The 27,257-nt window shown below is 41.0% G+C and overlaps 2 protein-coding genes across 2 annotated transcripts in view; one reads left to right on the top strand and one right to left on the bottom strand.

Moving 5' to 3' along the window:
• Positions 1–11,027, bottom strand: part of PRKDC (protein kinase, DNA-activated, catalytic subunit) — an 85,632-nt gene extending 74,605 nt beyond the window's left edge. Inside the window, exons 1-13 of the mRNA XM_028737018.2 lie at positions 10,685–11,027; positions 8,750–8,826; positions 8,506–8,598; positions 7,736–7,810; positions 6,837–6,945; positions 5,333–5,445; positions 4,036–4,135; positions 2,989–3,044; positions 2,860–2,890; positions 2,402–2,559; positions 1,820–1,966; positions 906–1,070; positions 254–422 (exon numbers count right to left, since the gene is read on the bottom strand). Of these exons, the coding sequence (XP_028592851.2) occupies positions 254–422; positions 906–1,070; positions 1,820–1,966; positions 2,402–2,559; positions 2,860–2,890; positions 2,989–3,044; positions 4,036–4,135; positions 5,333–5,445; positions 6,837–6,945; positions 7,736–7,810; positions 8,506–8,598; positions 8,750–8,826; positions 10,685–10,850 (1,459 nt within the window). The 5' untranslated portion in view covers positions 10,851–11,027. The remainder of the gene's footprint in view (positions 1–253; positions 423–905; positions 1,071–1,819; positions 1,967–2,401; positions 2,560–2,859; positions 2,891–2,988; positions 3,045–4,035; positions 4,136–5,332; positions 5,446–6,836; positions 6,946–7,735; positions 7,811–8,505; positions 8,599–8,749; positions 8,827–10,684) is intronic.
• Positions 11,028–11,524: 497 nt separating this feature from the next.
• On the top strand, positions 11,525–24,231 carry MCM4 (minichromosome maintenance complex component 4). The gene is made up of 16 exons (XM_028737020.2): positions 11,525–11,790; positions 12,807–12,965; positions 13,681–13,841; positions 13,996–14,097; positions 14,420–14,515; positions 14,602–14,697; positions 15,461–15,599; positions 16,202–16,422; positions 17,982–18,102; positions 18,660–18,919; positions 20,273–20,638; positions 21,011–21,138; positions 21,694–21,901; positions 22,116–22,344; positions 22,554–22,687; positions 23,765–24,231. Exons 1-16 carry the CDS (start codon positions 11,697–11,699, stop codon positions 23,855–23,857), a joined length of 2,607 nt encoding a protein of 868 aa, XP_028592853.2. The 5' UTR covers positions 11,525–11,696; the 3' UTR covers positions 23,858–24,231.
• The last annotated feature ends 3,026 nt before the right edge of the window (positions 24,232–27,257 follow it).

Raw genomic sequence — 27,257 nt, 5'->3', positions numbered from 1 at the left:
TTGCCAAATTCAGTTTCCAATTTACTTTCAAGCAGAATCACATACGAATTGCCCATATATGCAATATAACCTAAAAAGTCATGGAGACTAAGGGTGCAGTCTTGTACTCATTACACTGACTGCGACACTGCAGAATATGACAGAAACTCCACTGGTGTAATTTTCTATTACCCTTACTTTTCAAGTCTCTCAAACCTGAACTAGTCCTGCAATAAAGAAGAAAGCTTGTTTTGAGACAATCAACAAAACTCACCCACAGTGCTCATAAAACTCCACAGTACAGGGCCTTTTCCTGCCAGGGCTAAAAAAACCTTTATAATGGATTTACAACACTGAAACTGCATTTTCATACTATATTGTGGGAAGCTATCTATTTGCACCACAATCAGACGTTCCAGAACTGGAGTATATACTTCAGGAATCTAGAAGAAGAACAGTGGCATATTAGGAGATAGCAGCTACACATTCACTAAAAATCTTCAAGATTATTTTTCAAGTGGGAGGGGTTGTAGGTTTTGTTTTTTAGTGAGAGAGAAAATTTGCATCGCCCTTATCACAAATAAGAGCCGTACAAGTAGAGTCATTCTCCATCCTTCCCTCTACACATGTTCTATTTTCCCCCTCCACAACAGTTAGGGTGCATTTGGTGGCCACTGAGCATGCTCAGTTCTCACGAAGCTGTTTTCGTTCTGCCCCCTCCCTAAAGATCTGTGGTGCTTCTGCAAACCTTGGGGTTACCCCTGATGATGTCTCAAGCCTGCTAATATTCCATCCCACCCACCCCCACCACGTAGTGAACCAAAGGATTATCACTTGAAGAACAAGTTCGCTATCAGGACATATGCAATGCCTTCTACTTTATACAAATAAAAGCCTCACAAATGTGATCCAAACTAGTCACTTACAGTATCTAAGTGCAGTATGACACTGGCAATAGATTGAAGGAAACTTGGTAGCTGATACACGTTGTCATCTACAGTTTCTGCCTCGGTGAGATACATTTGCTTACAGCGCTGAAGGAGTTCAACATACATGAAGTCAACATCCTTGGAATTGATAGCTTTGCATGGCTTTGAAAGAGAGAGAAATAACACTAGATTAAAATAAATAATTGGTCTGCCAATTGGAGAGGGAGTAATCCATTTCTCTTTGCCTGCAGACCTCTGGACCTTCCAAAAAACTGCTCTGGCCCTATGGAGCCAGTCTGAGATTATTAGGGCACAAAGGAAGTCAGTAAGCTTCAGTCATGTTACAAGAACTGCCTTCCATTCATGGCAAGATTATCAAGTCCAAGCCATTATTACAGTCTAAGTTCTTTGATTTACTAACTGCAATTTCTAAGCACCAAGGGCAAATTCAAACATTAATTCAGTAAACCTAAATATCTGCAAAAAGCCACTGCATTAAAGATCATGGAAATGCTATTTCTCAGTTGAGGTGCACCTCACTTATTGCAACGTTCTGTGATTTAAGTTCACTTTTTCTAAACATTGTATTAAACTCAATTTGCGACTCACGTATTATAAGGTTTCATTTATCCCAAATGATGCAGCTAAGATTTCTGCACAAGGATCATGAAAAATCTTTATAAAATAAATGTCTTATTCACTCTAATAGTAAACCTTTCCAACATCAGAGTACCAGGATAGGTTGTACCCAGAATCTGGCTGCCCATTGCTTTTTAGTCTCTCGGGTCCAAGAAGTGGGATAGGAAATGATTCCTGCATTGCAGTGGGTTGGACTACATGACCCTTGGGGGTCATCCAACTCCAACTCTACAATTCTATGATTCTATTATGTCAGGAACTAAAATACATACCGCTGCAAAAAGCCCATATCCACGAATAGCAATGGACAATTCCTTGTTGCTGGCATCCATCTTCCTGATGATACCATAAAACTGTTCCATGAAGTAGCGCAGCTTGCTCTTATGCATTTCTGCATCCTTTGCAACCATTGCAGAGATCTGCATATTATGTATAATATAGGACATTTATAATTTAGATAGCTCATACAAAATAAATTCATCATGACTTCATATCTATGCTACTCAGCAGCTTCTTCAAACCAAGCTGATATAAAGACAATATCATCAACATACAATACCAAAGAAAACTTTTAGAGTCACAATGAAAGGAACAAAAAGACTGTGGTCCCATTGGTTCAGACACTATACTAATACAGAATAGCAATCTATATGTCAATATGTACGTAGAGCCTTTAACTCCCACATAAATACATTATGTGCATGGCAGTAAAAACCTTGCTGCCAAAAGCACTTGCATCAAGAAGAATGACTGTGGGTACAGCCAGGGATGGGAGAAAAGTCCCATGCAGAAGGAAGGGAAAGCAAAACGAAGAGAGAGAAAACCGTACATGGGAGACAAGGTGGTTATTTTACCTGTTTAAAAAATGCATCCAAAGCTGAATGGCCAGCTTTCTTCAGTTCTATATTCTGATGGCCACACCATTTGGACATTACTTCATATAGTGCGATATAGTTGTCAAGAAGGCATGTGCTGAATTGAGCAGCATGGATACTAAACAAACGCAGTCCAGCTGAAAAGTAAAATTTTGAATTTAAATTTGACTTTTTGTTCCAGCTGATAACTGATGCAAGTGTTATCTTCCTTGAATTATTTTACAAGAGCTATTTGTTTATATAATCACTCTAAGAAATTAGGATTGAAATTGGTAATTATCTTGCCTTTTTTTTTTGTTGTTTATTACTTAAAGTTACATTTTACTTCTTGTAGACAAAAAGTAGATTACATGCATTACATCTTATCCAACAGAGAAGAAATATGCTATCAGAGATACTGTTGCAGCCAACTATTTTACATGAAACAAAGTTCTTACCAAGAGGAACTGCATATCGCTTTAAGTCAATCTGCAATGTCAAAATATTTTGTATAAGATTTGTTTGTCAGATCTAATTAACAAATTTAAAGAATGATTGTTTTGAAGGCAAAAAAACATCCATTATACCTGTGGACTTATTGCCTTCATTGCAAAATCAAAGATTTCTTTAGATGTTTGAGGATCTGTAGAGAAAATACAAAAAAAAAAAAAAAAGTAAATAAGGTCATGAGGTGGCAGCATTTTAAACTTCTCATATGACACAATACCTCTCATATGACACGAAAGTTCAGATCATCACAAAAGCCGATTCAACCACAGTGTATCGGTGTCACTCCAAAACGACCTTCTATCAAATAAAACTCAACTGATCCTCTGTGTAACTAAATGGCAGTTCATACAGACATTAGATCTATGGAAAGATGGAGCAATGCCACATGCTACTTTGAACAAACTATGCATTGATTCTTCACCACAGAATGAACATAGGGAAGCAGCACAGAAAGTATGCCATATAGACATACCTCAGGACCCTGAAAGTTATCAGAACTGAATACAACTGCAAGACCAAATTTAGAAAGAAACTATTCCCTATTGCTGAAAATGTCACAAATAGAAACAGACAAAAAGGACAAAAGGCTGTTCAAGGTGAAAGAGTAGCATTTCCAATTAAAACTACCCAGACCACAGAGGCTATAAAATATCCTTATTTAGTGATTTCCAAGAAAGACAGGCCAAAAGTCTGGAGAATTATTTTATGTGCAGCAGATACCAGTTCTCAGGACAGCGAGCTGGACTAATTGATCCACTGGGAACATTCAGCTAGGTGTATCAGCATTCCTCAAATTTATAGAACAGCTCCAACAACACCACATGGAGCAAAGCAGAGAAGGAATGTACAAAAAAAATCTGTTTATACTAGCCCTATAAACTTATTGTTCCCAAAAATGTGGGCTAAAAGGGAAGATGGAGATAGTGGGTTACTTGCCAAAGTAATAGGACTTGCAGCCATAACTGATTGCCTACACTGATGTAAAATCTGGACAAATATATCCAACAATGCTTCTGGTTCTGGGTGTAGAAATCAAAAGTCTAGCGAATTAAGAAAGAGAGGCAATTTCCTGCAGTTTGACAGAACTGTGCTACTTATAAATTTTAATAAAAGAAATACTACACCTTCATCCATGGACTTAGTAAAGTTATTCATGAGCGCCGTCAGTCCTTTCAGACACCCAGCTACTACTGCAAACTTAGGCTCTCTTGTTGCAGAAGTCATCTGAAAACAAGGAAGTGATGTATTTAATACGGAAGGAGACCAGGTATCCCGAGATATCAACATGCAATGCAAAACACGATTTCTCAAATGAACTTAAACATAGTAGCTATATCCTCTGATTATAAAACAAATCTGTAATTCGTTTCCAGTATAGCATGTAATATATAGAATGCAGTTAATCATTCTACAGTCTCACTAGGTTTCTTAGAAAAACTGGGCACAATCCAGCAAAAATAAAAAATAAATGAGTAGGTACTCTGTATGCACTGCAACTCTGTACCAGCACTTTTTTTCCCCTTGAGCAACATTATGTTAAGAAGACTCGCAACAATGGCACAGAAGTCTGGTCTGGGGCATAGGGAGGAAGGAGCAGCTTAGCTTCTTGATGACCTTCAGCCAGCTGGAACCAACTACAGGTGCTTCCTTTGCCCCTTGTAGGGGCTTTAAAAAGAAAAGAAAAAAGCTGAAAAAATAAAACAGTAGCAGGCCCTTGGACTGGACTGTTCATTGCCCGCCTGCCACATGCAGCTAAAAAAGATTTGCTTGCCTTGCCCCTTAAAGAGGATTTCCTGAGTGTTGGTGCAGCAAGAAGCAACAGCCTTCCTTCTTTGTTGCCTGCTGCCAGTCGCATGCTTCACCCAGTAAAAAGGCTTTCTTGATTGTTGAGCGAGGGGATGAAGGCACAACAGCTCCACCACCACCCCCTCTTGACCGTCCTTTGCCTGCTATCATGAGCTGTTGGCAGTGACTTGCTTCCCTTGCCCCTGAAAGCTTTCCTGATTTGGGAGAGGGGCCACTTAGGTGTAAGAGGAAAATCAGTAGGGTGATTTCTACAATCTGGATTAGCAAGGCATAGCTGACTATCAGAAATTAATTCTGGTAGGTAACTCCTAGTAGTGAGCCAACAAGGAAATATTGCAGAACAGCATGAGCCGGTGAAGGGAAACACTATGCTATAGATGTGGTTAAAGGCAGGAAAACCCACCATCTTGAAAATAAAAGCAAAAAAGGGGCCCTGTGGTGAAAAGGGCTTTCCAAGCCATAGTGGTAAAGGTCCCACCAGGCAGTCTGTGAGGCAAAGAGGCCGCCTGGGGTTCTAAGGTTCTAGAGAGCTAAAGGAGGAAAATCTGACACACACCAAGACAGAACATGAAGGAAAAGCTTTTGCTGATATCCCACAAGAAGTCCTTACTTTACCTGTGTTCTGAGTTCTCCCAAATAAGCTCGATATAGTTTTTCAGAGTTGTCAAGCATATCACTAGGTTGGACTTCTCCCAAAACTCCCAGGAGTTCATAAATCCTTTCCAACACTTAAAAAAAAAAGAATATTTAGCACCCTAATTACCTGTTCACATTTTATTTTAATCCAGCTACACACAAAAATATCTCTCCTAAACAATGAAGGATTTAATAAATCACCCAAATGTTATTATAGATCCGAAACGTCTTATTCAGTCTCACCCATATTATCCTAATATTTAGTCATTGTCACTGCCAGCTGCGCTGTCAATGTTCCACAGACAGACACAAGGTGGTTACTGATTAATGTGCCACAAGACTTAAGGTCTTTGTTATTGGGGGAAACAGTGAAAGCGTACATACATAGTTACTACTTCTTGCTATCCTAATCATAGATAAGTTGGGCCCCAAAGGAAGAAATTAGCACATGTGGAAATAGTTCTGAAAGAAGCTACCTCACATCTAGCTCCAAGAGCTCACACTAATGTAACAGTCGAAAGAGAAATAAGTTTAAAAGTACACCACACTCCAGTTATGTACAAATGGATAAAAAGCTTCATCTCAGTGGGGAGGGAATGAGCGGGGGGGGGGATTAAGGAGAGCATAATGTTCTAAAATTATCTGTGGATGAACAGAATTCTTATGTGTGAAGGCACAGAGACGATGGGGAGCAGTATTTTGAGCGGAAGTGTATGAAACTCAGAGGCGGCTCATGGATAGCTAAGGTCTGCAGTGTTCATAGGTCTGGATTCAAGGGATTCAAGTCTTTATTTTAAGGATTTATACACATTCCTTGGATAAAGGAATCATGCAATAAGACGACCCCCAAGGCAATTTACACCACACTATAACCATACAATAATACCCAGTATTAGTTCCTGCACCTAGCGGCAGAAACCAAAGTTTCATTTCCCTTGATTCTGCAGTCCCAGTGCAACTGGTGGCAAGAGTTCTTTCTGGCAGGGAACTCCTCACAGCTTCATCTTCAGTGCCCAATGGCTGGGGCCATGATCCCTTTCCCTGATGTTCTTCCTGGACAAAGGAAGCATAACCTCCCAGTGGTGCTTGTTCCTCTGGTAGCATATTGCAGAGTTCCCTTCCCCTCACTTTTGCAGTCTCAGGGCAGCAAAGGCTTGACTTAATGACATTCCTACTGTTGAAGTGGAAATGAGGTTATTCCAGCAACAGTTAATAAGGACTAGGTTCTACTGAAGTCAAGTTACTCGTTACTAGATTCCATTTTCTTGCTCTCAAAGGGATTTGCAGGCTAATCCAAGGTAGAAGCAAGCATTCAATGTGACTTTCTCCCTAGTCACAATTAACTTTCGTTGGATTATTCTCAAATCCCTTAGCAATTTAGAGTAGTGACCCATCATCCCCTAGCTGTGTATGTTTGCTAATACAAGTATAAATAAATAAAAATTACTAATAGTAAACGTAAGTAGTAATATAGTTAAGATACCTGTATCAGACACTTTACTTTTTATAGCAAGTTCACTATAGAATTTGGTAAAGATTTCTCTGACTTTCATGTCTTCCATCACATAAGATGACCGTAAGTTGTGAAGCAGCTGGAAGGATATTCATGTTAACCAAGGACAATTCTTTAAAAAATATTTTTAAAGCACTCAAAACAGTATTGTAAAATACATTATTTTTTTTCTAGCTAAATAAGAGTCCTTTAGAGTTTTGGAAGGTAGAGCAAGCTTGTTTTCTCCAACTCTGGAGGGTAGGACCCAAACCAATGGATTCAAGTTACAAGAAAGGAGATTTTTACTAAACCCCAGGAAGAAGTTTCTGACGGTAAGAGCTGTTCAACAGGCTCCCTCAGAAGATGGTGGACTCTACTTCATTGGAGGTGTTTAAGCAGACGCTGGGTGGCAATCTGTCATGAATGTTTTAGTTGAGATCCGTGCACCGCAGAGGATTGGACTAGATGACCCTTGTGGTCCCTTCCAACTCTACAATTCTATTTTATCTTTTGTTTTTTTAGATTTATATACCACCCTTCGTCATACAATCCTAGGGCGGTTCACAGAATAAAATGCAGGATAAAAACAAGTAAACAAGTAAAACAAAAAAGCAAAACAATAACTCCCCTTCTATGATTCTGATTCTATGGTACATATATTAGGTAGAACGTGTGTTAGCCACTTCATAGGAAACACTATCATTTTTACTATATATGTTCTTATGTATTATTCTGTAAAATTAGATATGACTCTTACTGTGAATATTATTTACTTTTAAAACACTTTTAGATTTAAATTATTTCTACTACACTGAACTTTGATGTTGTGACATACAAACATGCATAATTACTGGAAACAGCTGACAATCATAAAGACCTATAAGTTTTACCTTAATCAGTAGATCTAGTGCTGGGATTCTGCACTTTGCCAGTTTGTCTTTTGTATAAACGCTAAGACACATCCGCTGTATTTTTAAAAGACAAAATATAAGAGTGTTGATGTACTGCATTTGTAGTGCAGGATCTTGCACTGTTTTAACATTTGTTCCCTATTTTACAGCATAAAAGCGTAAACAAACTGCCCAGGTAAAGCAAACTCAGTCTATTTTTCTGCATAATAAGGATCCTCTACATTAGAATTTTCTGTCTTTCTCTATTTACTCTTGTCAAAGGCCACACCAGTGAACAACTGGTGCACTACAAATGGGCTCAGGGCTGAGAAAGACTTCAGATCTGAGAGACTGTACACAGCTAGATGGAACAGTGTGTCTGTCCCAGGCTCTTACATCCACCAAAGAAGAGTAGCTAGAATGTGAAAGTTACAGTGAACACGAAACACAAGTGCCTCGTGCCTTCTCTTCCTTTATAACATTGCCCAAAATATAATTTTCACTTTCTCCTGCCTTGGTGATGTGAAACTCCTAATTCAGAACAGTTGCATCTTCTAAGAAACGAAAATACACAAAAAGATGCATTTTGAACATGATGGTGCTGCAGAGGAAAAGGAAGCAGTCTAATGCAAGCATTTAATATACAAAGGATTGCTAGTTTCTCATTCCTGATAATGGATCATAATACTACATGTATTATTATACTAGCTGCATTATTTTATCTGTCTAAACTACCTAGTTTTGTTTGCAATTTTAATTAATTGACCCACCTTTACATCTTGTGCATAAGGGTGAACTTTTTGGCCAATCTTTTCCAAAAAGGCAACAAGAAATTTTAACGCTTCTTCTCTGCATTCTCGAAACTGAAAACAATACATTGAAAGCATTTTCAGCAAAAGACACAGTAAGAGACCTTGTTGGAGAAGGCAATACATAAAGCAAATAAAAATAAATATATAAAAGTATAATTACTAAGACATCAAAGGATGCTTCAGCCTACGATTATCAACTTACTTCTTCGCTGTTCAGTGATTTATGAATAAATGCAAGCAGTCCATCTTCTTTGGAAAACACCAGTGAAATCTGCAAAGCTGTGGGAACATGGGTGAAAAGAGTATGAATCAAAGCAAATAATATCTTTCCAAACATATGGTCTTACAACACATACGATTAACCCCTTGACATGAAATGCTGTTTAAACATGTGAAGATCAGGACTGGCAAGCACCATCTTGCCGCCCCCCCCCCCCCCCCCGCATCCTGTATGCAACATGTGGTGCGAACTGAACTGGGTTATCATTAAAATAAAAGTAGTACTCAAGCTGTCAACATGGAATGACAACCAAAATACCAATTACTCCAAGTACAAATTAGCTCAAGGGGTTAGTTGTAGAATCTCTGCACACATCAACATGTCACTGAATTGAAAGAGACAACAGAATCCCATCTAAGTAGACCACCTACAGGGATATGAAATTTATCCGCAAAGTGTCTACTGTAGTCACAGTAGGTCACAACTCATGATGCTTCTCACTAAGAACATTAGGCAGTAATCGATCCTTGCCTGTAGAGAAGGAATGCTTGAGGTGTCAAACAGATTTAAAGGAAATACATTTCTCCCAAGCCTTATTCACACACTATCCTTGATAATGTATGCATTGCAAAGAAATGACAACATCAGAAATATCTCAAAGTATTATTCTGTTTGTATAGGTTTCTGAAGAAAGGACAGTGCTATTTCCTTGATATAAAGTAAAGCATTTCACACAGCAAGACACAACTGACAGACTCAATAAAATATAGCACTGACCTTTTATTTCAGTAAACCTGATTTTTAAACTTGCAGCAGCATTGTGAATATTATTTCAAATTAAAGAGTAATTTGTGATGTTTTTTCTTACATGGCTATACTCTACTGTAGGGGAAAAGAGAATGTACATCTTCCAAAACATCTGTTTTGCAGTGTGTATAATTTTTAGTGGCTTCACAATTTAATGTGCATGTAGTAAAATAACAGATTAGTGAAGTTCACTGGACTCAGGAGTGTAGAGGCTAAGGGTGTGAGCTGGAAAAGTATTGAGTCTGAATCTCAGTTCTGCAACAATTGTCAGCATACCTACCTACAAGTAAGTCCTACTGTGTTCAGTGTTGGAGGAGGGCTACTAACAGCAAGTGAGGACTACTGTACAGTTAGCCCGCAACGTACACACATTTAACTTGTGTGCATTCAGTTTTACATGCAAGGCATGAATAAATAAGTAAAAGTGGGTGGGAAGCGGGGTTCCGGGGAAAATGACTTTGGCAATCCCACCCACCATTGAAACCCGATGTGTTTTGACTATTTATCACTTTGGCTTTAAACAGGATCCCTGGAACATCAATCCTCGTGTAATTTGCGGCCTTACTGTACTCCTGTCCTATTGTGGGCTTCTCACAGGCACCTGGTTGGCTGCTGTGAAACAAAACGCTGGACCAAAGAGGTGTTTAGTCTAATCCAATAGGGCTGTTCTTCTGTTCTGAATAGACACATACTGTTGCTCCTCAGTAAGGATGCTTAGGACTGAACAGCTACCTTGAACATACTTACTAGAATAGAGCCAAACCTCACTGAACACACTAAACATGCATAGGAGAAGCAAGACACATGCATACCTTATATGGGAATAATACCCATAAAACCGAATGGAATTTATTTATGCATTCAGTACCAGGCAACACAGCTGTCAACTTAAGCACTAACAAAAAAGCCTCACTGAACAGCTAGTTGGGTCCCGTTACTGATACTGTTGGCGCTTTGTACTTCAGGTGGCAGGGAGTTCCGCCGGTCAGGAACTGCAACTCGCGAGGGGAAAGAAAGCTTATTTCACATGAAACCCGTTAAAGTCTCTCACACGGCGCCTTAAATCACAGCAAGGGGCAGCCCCGCCCGAGCCCTCAGGCTGCTACACACCCAGGACGCTGTCGCCGCTGCTGGTCACGCAGGTCTCCGCCAAGGAGCGGATGAAGATGTGGGCGTGAAGCGCCGCGTTCCCAGGGTCCGGGCTCCGCAGGGCGCTGTGCAGCTGGAGCAAGCAGTCGTGCAGCCCCCCGCCAGAGGCTGGGAACAGGGCGGCCATGGTGCCCGCGCGCCCGCTCAGCCGCCTCGGTCAGCAGGACGAAGGCGCCGCTAGGACGCCGCCGGGTCTCCCTCTCCCTCACCCGGGACTAGGGAGGAGAGCGGGCGGAACCAACGCCTCCGACGGGAAGGGGGTGGAAAGAGAGGAAACGTCCGTGGCAGGAACCAGTTCTTTCGTAGGGCAGAAAAGGCGACGCGATTGGCTGGAGGAGGTGCGGGGGGAGGGAGGAACGAGGCCGCCAAATGTTGGGCGAAACCATCATTGCCTCCAGGATACCGGGGGGGGGGGGAGAGGGCATTCCCGGCCTTTAAACAGCGTTGTGCCGCTTGCCCCGCAAGCACCAATCCGGGGAACGCAGAGTTAACCCCGCCCCTCTCGCCATAGATCCCCGTTCGAATGGCCGAGGAAGCCTGTCAAGCGATACCATTCTAGAACGGGGCCTCGACGTTGAAGAAAAAAAGCGTTTGGAAAGCCTCTTGTAGTTTTCGTCAGCTACGTCAGTTTGACAAGCTTCTCCTCCTCCTCCATCATAACCCGCACCTCTCAGTTCAAGCCCTCGGCCGAAAACGTACAAGGAGCGGCACTTGCTCACCCCTTCCCCCCCCCCGTGCAGAGTTGGAGTTTCCCACTTCCCATTGGCGGCGAAAGCCCGCGAACACTCGAGGTCACGTGATCCTTTTGGCGCGGAATTTCCTTCCTTCTCTGCCCTCTGTTGTGTCTCGCGCGCAGAGAAGCTGCCGCCGTCGCCATCGTCTTGAGCGCGCTGTTTGCCAGCAGCCGCTCTCAGGGCTTTGCTGCCTCCTTGTCCCGCCGCCCTTCCTGCCCTTAGGAGGATTGCGCTGAGCTATGTCCTCACCGGCGTCCACCCCGAGCCGCCGCGGCAGTAAGCGCCGCAGAGGCGGAACTGCCCCAACCGATGGCGGCGCCAATCCCGCTACGCGTAAGTCACTCGACGCCTTGCCGCCGCGCCTGCCCCTGGGCTTCTGCACTTTTCAGGTTCCCTTTGGTGGTGGTAATAATAATAATAATACTAATACTAATAATAATAATAATAATTTATTATTTATACCCCGCCCATCTGGCTGGGTTTCCCCAGCCACTCTGGGCGGCTTCCAACAAAACACTAAAATACAATAACCAGTAATGTTTGCCCGGCGTTGTAATTTATTCGAGGTTGCGTGTGCGCGCCTCTCCTTTTCCTAGATCTCACAAAGGGCTCCATAGGACAGCTTCACATGCTCTTGGTTAGGATGCTGCACGGGGGGGGGGGGGGGAAGGAGCCCGTGTTACACCGCAACGATTGTGTAAGACACCTGGTGCACGCTCGTCTGGGGAAGGCAGATTCCGGTGACAGCACATTATACGAATGCCTAGGAATAAGCCTTGTTAAATCCAGTGCAACCAGCTTCTGCGTAGAGAAGAATAAGGCACTGATGCGGGTCTCCCAGGTGCCTGTACGCTGTTTTTTATTTTTGTTTCTCTAAGAGACCTGCACATAGGGATTGGGAGTTTTGTGGCCCTTCCTGCACTGTTGTACTCCATCTCCCAATTGGACTCCTGGCCAGTTGTTGGGGAAGATGGGAATTATAGTCCAAAACATTTAAAAGTAGTGGTTCCACACTACTGCTATGCACTTGTGTGACATCTTCATCTTCTGTGTTTGCTGCTTGAAATGTTGTAATGCCTGGAACTGCCTGTTGTTCAGTGACCCATCTTTTCTTAATTTCCTTGTGCAGTTTTGAGCAGCTGTGTGACACTAGCTGGTGCCAAATGACTGTTTGAACAAGGACTTAATCCAAGACCCTGTTGTGATAGTGAAGCTAATCAAGATTGAATCTGAACATGTGCATTGTTTTTGTTTTGAGGCTGGGGAAAGGGAATCCGTTGCTTATTAGTTTGAAAAGTGAGATGCGTACAACAGCCTAGGCAAAAGTTCAAACTTTCGCTTTGTTACAGCTCTTTCTGAAGATGTACAGTCTCCTCCTTCGCAACGACGTCACACAGAAGACTCTACAGGAGACTTACAACCAATGCCCACTTCTCCACCAATTGACTCACAAAGCCCAAATGTTCAAGATGCTCTGTTTTCCAGTCCACCACAATTCCAAAATTCAGGTATCTTTGACTTTGGATTGGGCAGTTGGCAATAGTATCAAACTGCTCATTTTTATCTTATCAATATTGTATGTAAATTGTAGACACAGTGTCTACAATGCTGCTGATCAGCCAGTGCAGAAGTTCCCAATGTGGTGCCCTCCAGATGTTGTGGACTACAACTCCCATCTGTGATTGCCTGTGCTGGCTAGCATTGATGGGAGGTAGAGTCCAAAGTATCTGGAGGTCACAACATTCGCCCCGACTGAACTAGTGTGTCTATTTTAATTTCCATGTGTTACCAAGACTTGGAGTAGATTCAGATGACAGTATTATTAAGCCTCTGTGGACAGATTGTGATAATTTTCCATTTGGTATCTGATGCCTCACAGACTTGAAATAATATTGCAGTTCAGTATCTCCCCAAAAATTATCCTGTAGTATTTTTACTCTTAATTCCAAGAGATCACTTGAGGTGTTTCTTCCCACTTCTAGCAATGTTCAAGCTACCCAAGTAATTTTATTAACACTTAACAAATAGTCTTGTTGAGTTGGATGAGATTCATCCACTTTGGGAGCAAATGTGCCAGGCATTGCAGTATACTAGTTTCAAAGCTACTTTGTATAATTCTGTAAACACCTGTCTTCTGCTGGGGAAAGCAAAAGGGCAAGCTTCTGTCACAAATGCATTAACATTTATATTTCTAAAACAATAATCACATTTTATTTGATACAGTTCCAATGGACTTTGATATTAGTTCACCACTTACCTATGGCACACCCAGTTCTAGAATAGAAGGAACCCCAAGGAGTGGTGTGCGAGGAACTCCAGTGCGACAGAGGCCTGATCTTGGCTCTGTCCGGAAGGCTAGGCAAGTAGACCTGCATTCTGATGTGGTAGGTATTTCAGATTTTGCAAGTGACATTTCAGTCATCTGTATATTTACTCAAAGGAAGTTTCACTCATTGAATTCAGCAGAACTTTTTATCTGATAACCAAGCATAGATTGTGGCCTTAAATGTAATATTGACAGGTTACTCTTGTACTTAGCCTACAGCAGAAGACGCAGTGGCTAGTGAACAGTCTCTTGGACAAAAGCTAGTGATATGGGGAACAGATGTCAATGTGGCCTCATGCAAAGAAAAATTTCAGGTGAGTGGACAGTGGTTTACACATTTGTATATATTTGTTTGTTTTCAAATGTTTCTACTTTGGTGTGAGATGATGAGGTCTGGAGCAAGAATAATAATAATATCTGGCAGTTATTGGGGAAATCTTTTTTCCTCAAGAGACAATTTGTCTAATTCTTCCACCTAGTTATGTTAAATTGTAATACTCTATTGAGATAACATAAAATCAATATCATTCATTGGGGAATAACTTGTGTGTGAAAATTAATAGCATTTTATTTACGCCTGCCACAGTTCTGATGGAGACTGAAATCATATTCTTGTCTTGTTCTTTTAACATTCAGAGATTTCTTCAGCGTTTTATTGATCCAGCAGCCAAAGAAGAGGAAAATATTGGCTTGGACCTCAATGAGCCTCTGTATCTGCAGCGACTGGAAGAGGTATGTTATGGCAGTATTGTTTAAATCTGGCTTGCATTTTTAGATTTAAATGCTTATTTATTAATGTGTGACTAAATATCTTCCAGATAAGCTTGATTGGGGAGCCATTTCTGAATGTAAACTGTGACCATCTGAAAACATTCGATGAAAATCTTTACAGACAACTGATGTGCTATCCTCAGGTAAGGCAAATGTTTTCAATAGGCTCTTCAGTGCAAGAACTGTGAGAGCCAAAAGTTAAAGTTCAGTGTGCCTAATTTTGTATTAGTTAATTTAGTTACTTCAGATCTGCAGAATGGTATTATGATCTAAGGAAATTTGAATATTGCTGTCATATAAAATTGCTCAGTTCACAATTCTAATAAGTAACTCCCCTTATTTTGAAAGAAATTAGCTATGCAACATGAAGTGTTACTGTTTGAAAAACAAATTCAAAGCTTTCTTGGATAGGTAGAGCTAATTGTTTTGTTCTTTGGATTCAGGCATCTACATTTTTTAAAAATGACAACAGTTTGGCACAGCGCAAAAAGAAGACCCTGGCCTTGGACACAAGTTTCTATTCTTAACAGACATTAAAACACTATAATCATTAGTAAAGCCAGTGCTGTTGTTATTTAGCAGTCAATAGGCTTAGAAAGTCTGGGCTGTATTCTGCTAATGAGTTCTGTCAGTGTAAGGATACTTGCGCAACAGGACTTCACTGTCTTCCACCTATTCATGACCTCCACAAATCTGCCCCAGAGGGTTAGTGAAACCCCTAGGACAGATTTAGGGGGCACACAGGAGGAGGAGAAGAGGAGAAAATTCCATTGCACAAGCAGAAATCCTGGAACAATTGCCTTAGTGCTGTGTTAGATTCCACCCTTTGTTTTCATAATGTTTTGTGCAGGTGTGGAAGCAAGTATTGATGTATTCTTACGGTTTATATTTGCCTCCTTTGTACAGGAAGTTATTCCAACATTTGATATGGCTGCTAACGAAATTTTCTTTGACCGCTACCCTGATTCAGTATTGGAGCATCAAATTCAAGTGAGACCATATAATGCTGTAAAAACCAGAAGCATGAGGAGCCTGAACCCAGAAGGTAAGATGCTTTAGGTACAGCATCTTTAATAAGTTACCTGACAAACTGTTACATAAACTGCTTGGTCTTGGGCAAATAAATGCTAGAAGGATGGTCGTCTTTGAGTCACACTGAACCTGAGTCCCAATATTGTGTGGTCTTATACTGCTCAATACCTCCGCCTGCTTCAGAAAAAATTTCAAGAACTAGTAAATGCATCTCAGTCCTCCCGAATTGAGTAGCAAATGACTGAAATGGAAGAACTTGCATTCCTCACATAAACATGTAATTCCATAATGCATATCACACATTTTTTCTCTTTAGATTTGTTGACTTATGTGATGCCAGGTAGCCATTTTATGCTAATAGCTCTTTAACGATTTATGCATTTCTTAGTTACCGTATTTTTCGCTCCATAAGACACACTTTTTCCCTCCTAAAAAGTAAGGGGAAATGTGTGTGCGTCTTATGGAGCGAATGCAGGAGGGAATCTCTACTCGGCGCTCACTTTAAAGATTCCCCCTTGCATTCCCCCTCTAAAAATTAGGTGCGTCTTATGGAGCGAAAAATACGGTATATTGATAAAACATGATTTGGTTTTTCTTCTTCTCTTTTAATATTAGACATTGACCAGCTTATCACTATAAATGGCATGGTAATCAGGAGCTCCCAGTTAATTCCAGAAATGCAAGAAGCTTTCTTCAAGTGCCAAGTGTGTGCGTTCACAGCAAGAGTAGAAATCGATCGCGGTAGGATTGCCGAACCATCAGCATGCAAGAACTGTAACACCACACATAGTATGGCATTGGTTCACAACCGCTCAATGTTCTCGGATAAACAGATGGTATGTTCTTTTATTAAATTATTAGGTTGAAATGTTCTGATGTGTTAAATTTTCTGCAATAAATGGTTACATATATATTTTGCAAAAATATTAAAATAGTTCCTATGGTTTTCATTACTAGACAACTAGAAATTTTGCAGTTTTCCACCACACTTCCTCAGGCTGCATGCATACTAAACCCCTTCTATTAATGCATGGTTACATAAGAAGTTAATTTTACAGGATGGATATTCCTAATAAATCTAGTGTATTACAGTATGCTATGTTGCTATCGCTGTTACAGATCGTGCTTTTAAAAAATTGTCTGCTATCAGTTTCTGGGTTCATTTCTCAAGGCTAATTGCTGCCACCTTGCTTCAACTCCTTGTGGGAGTTGATACATGTTAATTAAGTCACATGTAGCTATATCCACACCTGGCACAAAGGTTGGTTCTCCATTTGAGAAATGGCTTAGCACTGTTCTGTTTGTTTCTCCAGATTCACAGAGATGAACCTAAATGTTAAAAAAGAGCAGCGGCAAAAACCACAAAGAATATTGTGGCAACTTAATGACAGATGTGTATACAAGTGTTGCCTCCACCAAAATAGTACAGAGGGTGAGATAGGAGTCACTTTTTGGAAAGACTAATATGACTCAAAGAGTACGATAGCTTTAAATTTACCCCCTGTGGACACCTCATCAAATGCACCCCAAAAATCCATTAGACTAGTCTCAATATGTTGGAGCAGGGCACACCTGTAACCTAACTACCCTAATCTTTGGGAAACTGGACCACATCATCCTACTTAGAGGGGAGATACAGTGTTGCCAGAAGAGTCCTGAGAGAAAGACTGAGATGCTCTGGTTCTTTTTAATCTAGCAGAAAGGCAGGTGGGCAAACAGTTGTGTCTACTATTCAACAGGTTCCTTTGGGCAGTTGGTAATTCCCCAGACCAAGGAAGCACAGTTGCATGCCTCAACTAGACAGTCTGCTCTGGTACATCCTCTAAAGTAGGGGTTGGCAAGCTTACCAAACGATGGGCCGGTCCATTCTCCGTCCGTTGGAGGATGGGCTGGAGCTTGTGCACACGCACTCTCTTACGGGTTGGAGGAGCTTGTGTGTGCACACGCTATTTCCGGCGCTCCTCTGACCCAGATGTGCGCCTGAAATAGCGTGTATGCATGCTCATGGGCGCTTCTCCGTCCCACACATGCACACACGCTATTTCTGGCACACATCCGGGTCGGAGGAGTGCCCGTGCGCATGTGCACAGGCGCCATCAACTCGGAAGTCGGTCACCACGCTGCGCCGTGCCGGTAAGAGCGGGGGGCAGCAGGGGTCTCCATGGGCCGGATAGACGAGCCCTGTGGGCCACTACTGGCCCATGGGCCTTAGGTTGCCGACCCCTGCTCTAAAGAGACATGTAGTTTCGACAAGCAATATAGTTTACTGGTTTTTGTCTCATCAATTGCCTGAACAAATACATAGTTAGGAAAGTTTATGTCTAGTATTTCCAACAGACAGTCAGTATGATTAAAAATATTGTTGCACTTTAACTAAGGATTGTTCTTTTACCAGATCAAGCTGCAGGAGTCTCCAGATGACATGCCAGCTGGTCAGACACCATATACTATTGTGCTCTTTGCTCACAATGATCTAGTGGATAAGGTTCAGCCAGGTGACAGAGTTAATGTTACAGGTAAGAAAAATGTTTCGGCATCAGTTCTTGTCTTTAAGTAAAAATGAGCCTAGTATAGAATACTGGCTCCTATAGATAAAATAGTAAGATGAGAGGAAGCAGTGAAATTGTGGATGTATGGAGGAATTTCCTGTTTTCTTTTACTGTAGCAGCTTCTACACTTTTTTGTGACAGCTATTGATACAGGCATAGTTGGAAGAACGTGCAGCATTGGCTCTGCTTGTCAAGCTATCAACATTAATGTTGTGGTTATTTCCATTTATATTCTGGCGTTCCTCCCTAAGGAGTCTAGAGTGGCATTAATGTACATATAAATATTGTATTGAGCTTTTCAATTTTAAAGTCCTGTAAATTACATACCAGGTGTTATGAGTTACATTGGGCTTGCATGTGTTCAGGGTTAAATGATACGATCTAGCACTGGGTAACTTTTAACGGGGGCTGCACAGCCAAGCCAAAATCTAAACTTGTCTGGTTAGTGTCTTGGGGAAGACGGGGAAGAGATGAATGTTGCCTCTTAATCTGGGAGATCTAATAATGGCTTTATGTTTGTTCAGGTATCTACAGAGCAGTCCCTGTCCGTGTCATTCCAAGAATGAGCAGTGTGAGATCTGTCTATAAGACCCATATTGATGTTATTCATTATTGCAAAACTGATTCAAAACGCTTGCATGGCATTGAAGAAGGAACTGAACAGAAAATGTTTACAGAGGAGCGTGAGACAATGCTTCAAGAGCTTTCGAGGAAACCCGATATTTATGACAGGCTTTCCTCTGCACTTGCCCCAAGTATTTATGAGCATGAAGATATTAAAAAGGTAAGGAATACTTAAAATTACACATTTGCCTCACTGACTAAATACATCAAACTTTGCATACCTATCTTGGTATATAGTATACGTACTAATACATAAAAGTAATTTATTCTGAAAATATTACTCTTATTTTGAGTTCATAAAGTACTTAAAGCCCGTATATTTTAGCACATCGTTTAGAATACACAGTGGGTATATGTGAAATAGATGCAAACAAATACTTTAATTATATAGACATCACCTTTTTTATCTACTAAGATTAAGCTAATGGATATGACTAACTTTTGCCCATTAATTTCTACACTCCATATAACTTAGTTGGATAGAACCCATAATTTCTAAAGAAAGATAGTAATGTTGTCCCACCTGCCATAAAGCACACATCCTTATTTTTTTATACTGCCAATTGAAAACTTCCCACTGTAGCTGAAAAACGAATTGAAGCAGCTAATGTAGAACACTGTAATTTTAAAGCAGAACAGGGTAAGACTTTGAATAATCCCTTAACTCTTGTGCCTATCTTGCTGTCAGGTCAGAAATGAGCAATTGACTAAAAACAAGATTTCTTGCATTGTGAAGATTAATTACAATTTGTAGTGTGTTTCAGTGTTGATTGGAAAAAGAAGATTTTAGTTTGCTAGGTCTGAAAATCTGGACTGGTTCTTCTGCACATGTGTGTATGTCTGCAGCTTTGTGGGAGCTTCTGTGAAGCTTTGTCAGTTTTGTGCAAAAGATCCATGTCATCATGTACACCTGTGTGGCTGCATCATGTAGACATGTATCTAACATCTCGCAGAAATCAGTGTTCAAAACTCCCATTGTTCTAGCTGCATTTTTGCGACAGGGAATTTCATTAGCGCAAGCAGTTTCTGAGCTCTGGCCACAGTACTGCGCCTGAGATATCAGATTAAAACTGCAGAGTGGAAGGAAAGGGGGACTCTTTTCTGCCTCCCCACTTCCAGCTACTCTCTGAAGACTGGAGCAGAGACCCTGTTTAGAATATATGGGGTGTGGGCAGGGGAAGGACAAGACCATGTGAAAAATGAATATAATATTTTAGCTGCATTTCATTCATTTTCAGCTTTGCATTCTTGTTATTTTTAAAAAGCATGCCTAGACATTCTGTTGTGGTGCCCATAACCTAAGTTTAAGGTGCCATTTAGCTCCTAGCTTTCACATCTCAGTTTCTAACACGGACAGAAATGCTGCTTCCACATAGCAGTGGAATTACCTAAAGGGTACCCGGGTCCTCGTGAGTCGTCCTTGAATCATGCCTGTGCATACAGTATGTTCACAAATTGAATTTCACTTTTTTACGAAAAGCAGCTGTGATCATTCAAAATCCTCCTTTTGCAGGGCATTCTTCTTCAGCTGTTTGGAGGATCAAGGAAAGATTTCAGCCACACCGGCCGAGGCAATTTTCGTGCTGAGATCAACATTCTCCTTTGTGGAGATCCCGGTACCAGCAAGTCCCAGTTGCTTCAGTATGTCTATAACCTGGTTCCAAGAGGCCAATATACATCTGGAAAAGGCTCCAGTGCAGTTGGCCTTACGGCTTATGTGATGAAGGATCCCGAAACAAAACAGCTGGTTCTGCAGACTGGAGCCTTGGTCCTCAGTGACAATGGCATTTGCTGTATTGATGAGTTTGATAAAATGAACGAAAGTACAAGGTCGATGCTTCATGAAGTCATGGAACAACAAACATTGTCAATTGCCAAGGTAAAGACTTTCCCCCAAATAAATCCTTTTCTTTTGATCTATGGGAGATTCTGATAATTGGCATTTGCACCATTGTATTTCATGCTTATATGTGAACACTTATGTTTATGTAGCCAAAATGGCACCACATATGCACACACACACACACACACAGAGAGAGAGAGAGAGAGAGAGAGAGAGAGAGAGAGAGAGCGCTATAACAGGTTTAGTGAGGTTCAGAAAATCTCACTTTAAAAAAAATCTCATAAAGGGATCGAATCTCACAACACAGTTTAATATTTGCACTCGTGATTACAGCCTGCATGTAAATGGATGCTCAGCTTTCCCACTACTAGAGTTGTAAATGAATTTCAAATCTTTACTTCCTGACAGGCTGGAATTATTTGCCAACTGAATGCTCGTACCTCTATTCTGGCTGCTGCTAATCCAATAGAATCCCAGTGGAATCCAAAGAAAACAACCATCGAAAACATCCAGCTTCCCCACACACTGCTATCTAGGTATCCCTTGAGACATTTTATTGCTGTGTGATAGCTGTGCCTGAAATAGTCCTATTTGGAAACTTACCATGAAGTTGCCAACTTCCATATTGTGCAGGTTTTAGAACACAAATATCAGAACCGTTTTCACTGCCTCATAAATATTTAAAGCTTTTTGTGTGCTGCAGTGCAATACTTTTTTTTTAAAATTGAATTGGCATTGAAATCCACTGATGCCTCTTTGTATATGTATTCATGGAAGGCTATGTAGGCTGCCAGTGTTAGCTGACAACCTGAGGTTTTTCCCTTGGTCCACAGAATGAGCAGGGTTCCATGCGATTAATTTACAGGTTGTGGGGCAGAGACTTAATAGAAAACATATAGTTTGCTTTCCAGAAATGGCAGTTGTGTTAGAGCCTGAATATACCACCATCTATGACTGATATTAACAACAGTGTCAGTTTCTGACAACTTAATTATATCCGTGAGGCAACAGTTCCAATGGTGCAGCAGTTGTTCATGTTGCAGCAGCATTATTGTTGTTGTTATTATTATTGTTATTGTTATTATACATAGGTTTGATCTCATTTTCCTAATGCTGGACCCTCGAGATGAAGCATATGACAGACGTTTGGCTCATCACTTGGTTGCCTTATACTACCAGACTGAAGAGCAGGTGGAAGAAGAGCACATGGATATGGCAGTTTTAAGGGATTATATTGCTTATGCTCGTAGTTATGTTAACCCAAGACTAAGCGAAGAAGCAAGTCAAGCTCTCATTGAAGTAAGTACCGGTTAAAACCAAAAATATGGCTACTTTAAAAAAAAAGGTTCCAACATTTAACCCAAATAGTGGTTGGGTTTTTTAAAAAAATGTTCACTTCTCAAAATGCCCTCAGTGATGGCTGCACATATCTGTCTGCCTAAGTAACATTCTTAGATTTAACAATCCTTGAAAACATGTTTACAGTGTACTTTTCATTTTCTCTTCACTCTAGGCATATGTGGATATGAGGAAGATTGGAAGTGGTAGAGGAATGGTTTCTGCATATCCTCGGCAGCTGGAATCTTTGATTCGTCTGGCAGAAGCGCATGCTAAAGTACGATTTTCTAAGAAAGTAGAGACAGTGGATGTTGAAGAAGCAAAGCGTCTTCACCGTGAAGCTCTGAAACAGTCCGCTACGGATCCAAGGACTGGAATTGTGGACATATCTATTCTCACCACAGGTCTATAGCTAAAAACGAATCAATCTTGTTAATTTCTGGCTTGAATAATGCTGCAGCATGATCAGCCTGAAACTTGCTGATACAGTCTATGGGGTGGGGGTGGGATCTGATTTGTAGCCTTGGAAGACTTCTTTTAAAGAGGTCATTCAAATGATTTATTATATTGTGGGGAAAACATTGTGACTCTTTCTGTTTGTTTCTTTTTTAAGGGATGAGTGCCACTGCCCGTAAACGCAAAGAAGAACTGGCTCAGGCTTTGAAGAAGGTTATTCAGTCTAAGGGTAAAACACCAGCTTTAAGGTATCAACAGCTCTTTGAGGATCTTCGCGCGCAATCTGAAACAGTAAGTTTGTTGTAAGGCTTGCATGCTGTGTTTGTTCTATTCACTTTCACAAGTACAAAATATCTAAGGAATGTCTCCTTCCCCACCCTGAATGCCTCCTCTGGGTTTTCCAACGCTGTACCATGAGTTGTTCATTTGGTATAATTTTGTTTGTTGTGATTAGGCAGGGAAGTGTATTGATGAAGTTTCAGGATTGAACAACATGAAGGCTCTTTAGTCATTGCAGCACTACCTTATTGCACTCAAGCCTGAGCCTCTAAAAGAGTTAGTTACATGGCACTTCGTACATGCACAATCTTCCCTCCCACCTCTTATTTTCCTCATTATCTTCCTACTGATCTGACTCAAAACTGGACTGGATTTGCAGTAATCCTAAAGGTACTTGAAAGTAAACCACGGTCATTGGCCTACTGTACTTTACTTCCTCAGGGTTGTCTACCACCCAAAGGGGTGATCTTTTCCACATTTTGTTGTTGTCATAATCATTTATTTAGATTTGTTACTGACTGTTTAAAATATTGAAAAATCTCTATTGTTCCAAAACATGGAGTATCATCTCACTCATCTGTTAGCCGTTTTGAGACTCCTTCGGGTAGTGATAAAGCGGGATATCAAATCCAAACTCATCTGCCACAGAACCCTAGTACGTTGCAGAATGTAGTGGCCTATTCGAGGGTGCATGCTTGGTTCATGCATGGCATTGATGAGCAATTAGGCCTCACAGTTGCCATGCGTGAACTGAGGATGTGGCAAAAGCATCTTCAGTGTTTCCCCTTCAGCTGCATGTTGCAGATGGGGCTCAGTAGTGACAGAAAATCTTTCTTTCCAGCATGTTTCGCTGCTTTTACTCATCATCTCCCTGAGAGCCCCTTAATAAGCTCCCAAGAAACTCCTGAATGCCCAAGCACAGTTTGAAAACCACTAATAGATTCACACTGGAACTTAATATTTTATTTCTTATTTTATTGTTGAAGTATAATGGCTTCAAGGTGTGCAAAAATAATACAATCCCTACAGTCTGGGTTGTTGTACATAGTATTTGTATGTTAATGTCAGTATTTACTTTTTTCTTTTAAGGCTGTCACTAAAGAAATGTTTGAAGAAGCACTACATGCGTTGGCTGATGACGACTTCTTGACTGTGACTGGGAAGACTGTTAGACTTCTCTAAATAAACCCTCACTTTACAGGAAAGGAACTGTAAAACTAACTTCTTGGTGTAACTTTGCTTTAATACCATATGCTTACTTCATACTTGTTAGACTGGAATTGGACCAGGAGCTCATCACTATCAGCATGGAAAATTACTGTTACTATTTTGCTTATTAAGGAATGTTAATTCTTTCAGCACAGTTAATTTTAGCACATTTTTTCTCAGCATCTTTTAAAGAGTAAGCTCTATACATAAAATCTCAAACTATAAAAACTTATTGTTACAATTTTTGAATTCAAATTCATATGAATGTCTCCTATAGCACTATTTCTGCATATTAGATAATGCTTGTGAAAATTTTGTTTGTAATAAAATGCAGATGACTTATTCTACTTCATTGTGCATTTCGAAAATTTAAAAAGTTTGTTATGCTGAACCTGGTCAGTTGATACTTTGTGTATAATTCTCTGTCTCTGATATATAAAACAGTAAGGCTTAATTCAGATTAAATCATACTAAGCCATGATTTTTGCTAATCAGTACTTAAAAACTCACACATGGTTTCCATTTCCAGACATATACAGAAGGTAACCATGGATTAGAGCTCCTCCTCTGCTCCCATTTTTCATCTTGTCAACACCTAAGCTTCATAAGCTTATTCTGTTTTACATATAGCAGCAGCTCTTGCGATGAAGCAACAGCCCTAACCATAATCTGAAAGCTTGGTTTCTCAGCACCTCACAACATTGGTTGACATTTCTTAATGAGGGGCTGAAGGCATTGGGGACTCAAATGCTGATGGAAGGCTCTTTGATTCTGTGGAGGCTTTCTTCAACAAGAAAGGCAAATTTTGCCAATTCCCTCTCCCATTTGAAGCCTATCAAAATCTGTTTCAGAGGGATGGAGGACCATTTGGAACAGCATGGTAAGGGGAGTACAGTGGTACCTCGGTTTATGAACTTAATCCATTCTTAAACCACAATGTTCTTAAACCGAGGCGCGCTTTCCCTAATGAGGCTTCCTGCCGCTGGTGCCCTTCCACCGTTCGGATTCCATTCTTAAAGGTAAAGGTAAAGGTACCCCTGCCCGAAGGCCAGTCGTGACCGACTCTAGGGTTGCGTGCTCATCTCGCTCTAGAGGCCGGGGGCCAGCGCTGTCCGAAGACACTTCCGGGTCACTTGGCCAGCGTGATGAAGCTGCGTCTGGCGAGCCAGCACCAGCGCTGCACACGGAAACGCCGTTACCTTCCCGCTATAAAGCGGTCCCTATTTATCTACTTGCACTTAGGGGTGCTTTCGAACTGCTAGGTTGGCAGGAGCCGGGACCGAACGACGGGAGCTCACCCCGCTGCGGGGATTCGAACCGCCGACCTTACGATCGGCAAGTCCTAGGCACTGAGGTTTTACCCACAGCGCCACCCGCGTCCCCTCCATTCCATTCTTAGACCAAGGTAAAGTTCGCAAACTCGGAGACTACTTCCGGTTTTGCATAGTTAATAAACTGAATTGTTCGTAAACAGGACTGTTCTTAAACCGAGGTACCACTGTATTGTCAGGAAAATGCCTTCTTTTTGTTGTACTAGCACAGGGGTCAGCAACCCGCGGCTCCGGAGCCGCATGTGGCTCTTTTACACCTTTGCCGCGGCTCCGGGGCGGATACTAGCGAGGGGAGAAGGCGCATTGTGTGCCCCGACACTCCCCACTGTTTTAAATGTCGCAATGGTTTTGCGGCTCCCAGTTTTTTTTTCTTTGGTCCAAGTGGCTCTTTTTGTCTTAAAGCAGACCCCTGTACTAGCAGAAGATTTCACTGAATCAAAGAACCTTCCAACATAGCAATAAATGAAATTGGACAAAACCTGAGCTTTCTAAAGTTTTGTTCTTGACAATAAAGCTGTAATCCTGTTTATGCTTACTTGAATTTAACTTGCAGTAATGTACAGGAGTATCAGCTGGTGATCTGGGGCTTCAGAAGTCTGACTAATTATTTATGTTACCCTAAATCTATCCCTTGACATGTTTTCTTACTTATGAATTAGCATTATATCAACAAAAAAAGTTTAGTGGGACTGATTTGTATATGTTGCGTATTACTAGTTGCATACCCTTTTAAAAATACTCTTTATAGCTTTTTAAAAATAGAAAGCTCATGTACAGCACATGATTTAATATTAATCATTTTTCAGAGAAAACAAAAGATAACTAAACAAAACCATATTTTAGAGGCACAAATAGGCTACAAATTTAATCATCATTCCAGTTTTGAAATCTCCCTTTAGCTGGAGTGCCATGGCTGCAAGATAAACACTGGAAGAAGTTTTCATAGTACCTAAGTAAGAAAAGCTTTGCAAGCGTTAAGCTGGTACATCCTCTGCCTGCTGCCATAGGAACTTTAAAGTACATCAGCAACATGCATCTAAATAAGGCTTCACACAAACAGGAACCCTATTAATTTAGGAAGCCCTATTCATATCCTGGCCATATTCTACAGGCATGCATTTCTTCATGTAGTTGTAGAACCTGTCCCTGCCTGTATGTTCACTCTATAGAAAAAGAAGCCGAAATATATATTGAGAGCCATGATGAGTGTGGAAGGAGGTCATATATAGATGGACAACAACCTGGGTGCATGGTATCTTTAAAAACACACAACACATCTTGTCGGGTTCCTGACAGTGAGCAAACATAATAATAGCAATGGCAACCGTTAATTATATGAAAAAAGGAATACAGTTGGAAATGACAAAATGTAGAGGTTCAGTACAATACTAGCAGGTGGTTAACCCCCAGTTTGGAACCTGACCTGGTCCCAAAAGATCACCACCACCACCCTCATTGTGGGAAGTGGGCAAGTGTCCTGCAAATCGCTTCCTCCCTGGTCATCAGAATTAGATCATTTGATGAGCACAGAGACAACACCCCCCTCAGCTGATGTGCATGGGTCATCTGAAGGGGATGCTGTGTGCAAGTAGCCACACACATAACTGGTATGCAGCCCGCAGGGAATGGGTCAAGGGTGAATATTATTCCCAGCCCAAAAAACATTAGCCGCCCCTGATTTACGTATTAGAGCCTGGACACTTTCAAATTACAATTCCAGGTGCACAGCAGCTAGCCCAGCTATCTTCCTACAGCAAACGAACCGCATTTTGCCACCAGCTGGGGAAGTAAGCTTTTGTATGTTGTAATAAATATAACCACAAGGAGGAGACGAAGGCAAAGACGAGCGTCTTTTGGACTACCAGCTGTTGGTAATATAGCAGTATTAGTCAATTATGTATAATAATTGTTTTTTAAAGGAAATGTTAAGGAAAACAGCATATAATGGAGACAATGCAGGGACATTAATCTTGTTGGTACAACATGCGTAGGGCTGCCTAGTTGTGTTTATTTAATTCTGCATTGAAAATATGCAAAAGATG

Source organism: Podarcis muralis, chromosome 8 (genome assembly GCF_964188315.1).
Source record: "Podarcis muralis chromosome 8, rPodMur119.hap1.1, whole genome shotgun sequence".
In the NCBI taxonomy this organism is placed as follows: Eukaryota; Metazoa; Chordata; class Lepidosauria; order Squamata; family Lacertidae; genus Podarcis; species Podarcis muralis.
The sequence above is the reverse complement of the archived record's forward strand: the minus strand, read 5'-3'. Positions and strand labels throughout refer to the sequence as shown.